This window comes from Penaeus monodon, chromosome 22 (genome assembly GCF_015228065.2).
Source record: "Penaeus monodon isolate SGIC_2016 chromosome 22, NSTDA_Pmon_1, whole genome shotgun sequence".
Taxonomy (NCBI): domain Eukaryota; kingdom Metazoa; phylum Arthropoda; class Malacostraca; order Decapoda; family Penaeidae; genus Penaeus; species Penaeus monodon.
In genome coordinates, this window is record NC_051407.1 from 16,250,528 (window position 1) to 16,251,487 (window position 960).

Sequence of the window (960 nt, forward strand, 5' to 3'; positions counted from 1 at the left end):
TAGTTCAAAAAAATAAATATATCAATCATATAATTCTGTTAATTCAAACAATTACAGCAAAAAATTAAATATTTCATCTTTCTTCCTGTATCCTTCCTTTTCTCCTTTTCCAAAATACTGCCTTACCTGGAAGAGTCTCTGGAACGTCGGGAAGTTCGACCTCCGGGTTTTCTGCTGCAGAGGGAGCTTCAGGCAGCTGCTTCTCAACAGCGGCAGCAATGAGGGCATCAAGCTCCTCCTCGACTGCAGATTCATCCTCATCTGTCAGTATGCCTCCACTGAGCAGTGCGTCAATTTCCTGAAAATGTATTGTGCTGGTTATTTTTTAGTACCTAATGGCAAGGTTATGATACTATCATGAGAAGTCACTAAAATATGAAATATATAAAAGAATGGAAACTATATTCATAACCTGAGTCTATAAAACCCAAAATACATGAAAAATGAGCATGTGTTCTTAAGGAGTCAGTTTCCTGTTTTACTACATATCCCAAAAAGAATAACAAAAGGTAAATAAAATTTAAAGACAATTAAACTAAATGGAATAATACTCACTGAACCAACAACTAATACTATACACAACAACTATACACAATTAAATATGTAACATACCCTCTGTTTCTCTGCTGCCTCCTGTGTTTCATCAAGGATGCGCTCCACATCTTCAATACTGAGCATTTCATTGATCTGTTTCAGGGCTTCATTTCCTACCTTCAGACTGTCGACAACCTGTGGAGACAAAGGAGTAAATTATCTGATATTATTTTCAAAAATAAAACTTTCATAAAAAATTACACTGCATTCTTTGATAAAAAAACAAAGGCCAAACCCTGACAACTTTTAGAGTTAAGTGAATTTGCTTACAGACACATACAAAGCAGAATAGACTGGTAAAGAAACTGCCCTTCCCTCCAGCCTTCCTCAGTTGCTGCCCCTGGTTGTCATTGATCTTTATATATC

The 960-nt window shown here is 36.1% G+C and overlaps 1 protein-coding gene across 1 annotated transcript in view; it reads right to left on the reverse strand.

The window, feature by feature from the left end:
* The window catches only part of LOC119586954 (charged multivesicular body protein 6-A-like), a gene marked incomplete in the record, with an annotated part of 10,649 nt that overhangs the window by 2,971 nt on the left and 6,718 nt on the right, over window positions 1–960 (reverse strand). Inside the window, 2 exon segments of the mRNA XM_037935686.1 lie at window positions 127–298; window positions 613–729. Coding sequence (XP_037791614.1) covers window positions 127–298; window positions 613–729 — 289 coding nt within the window.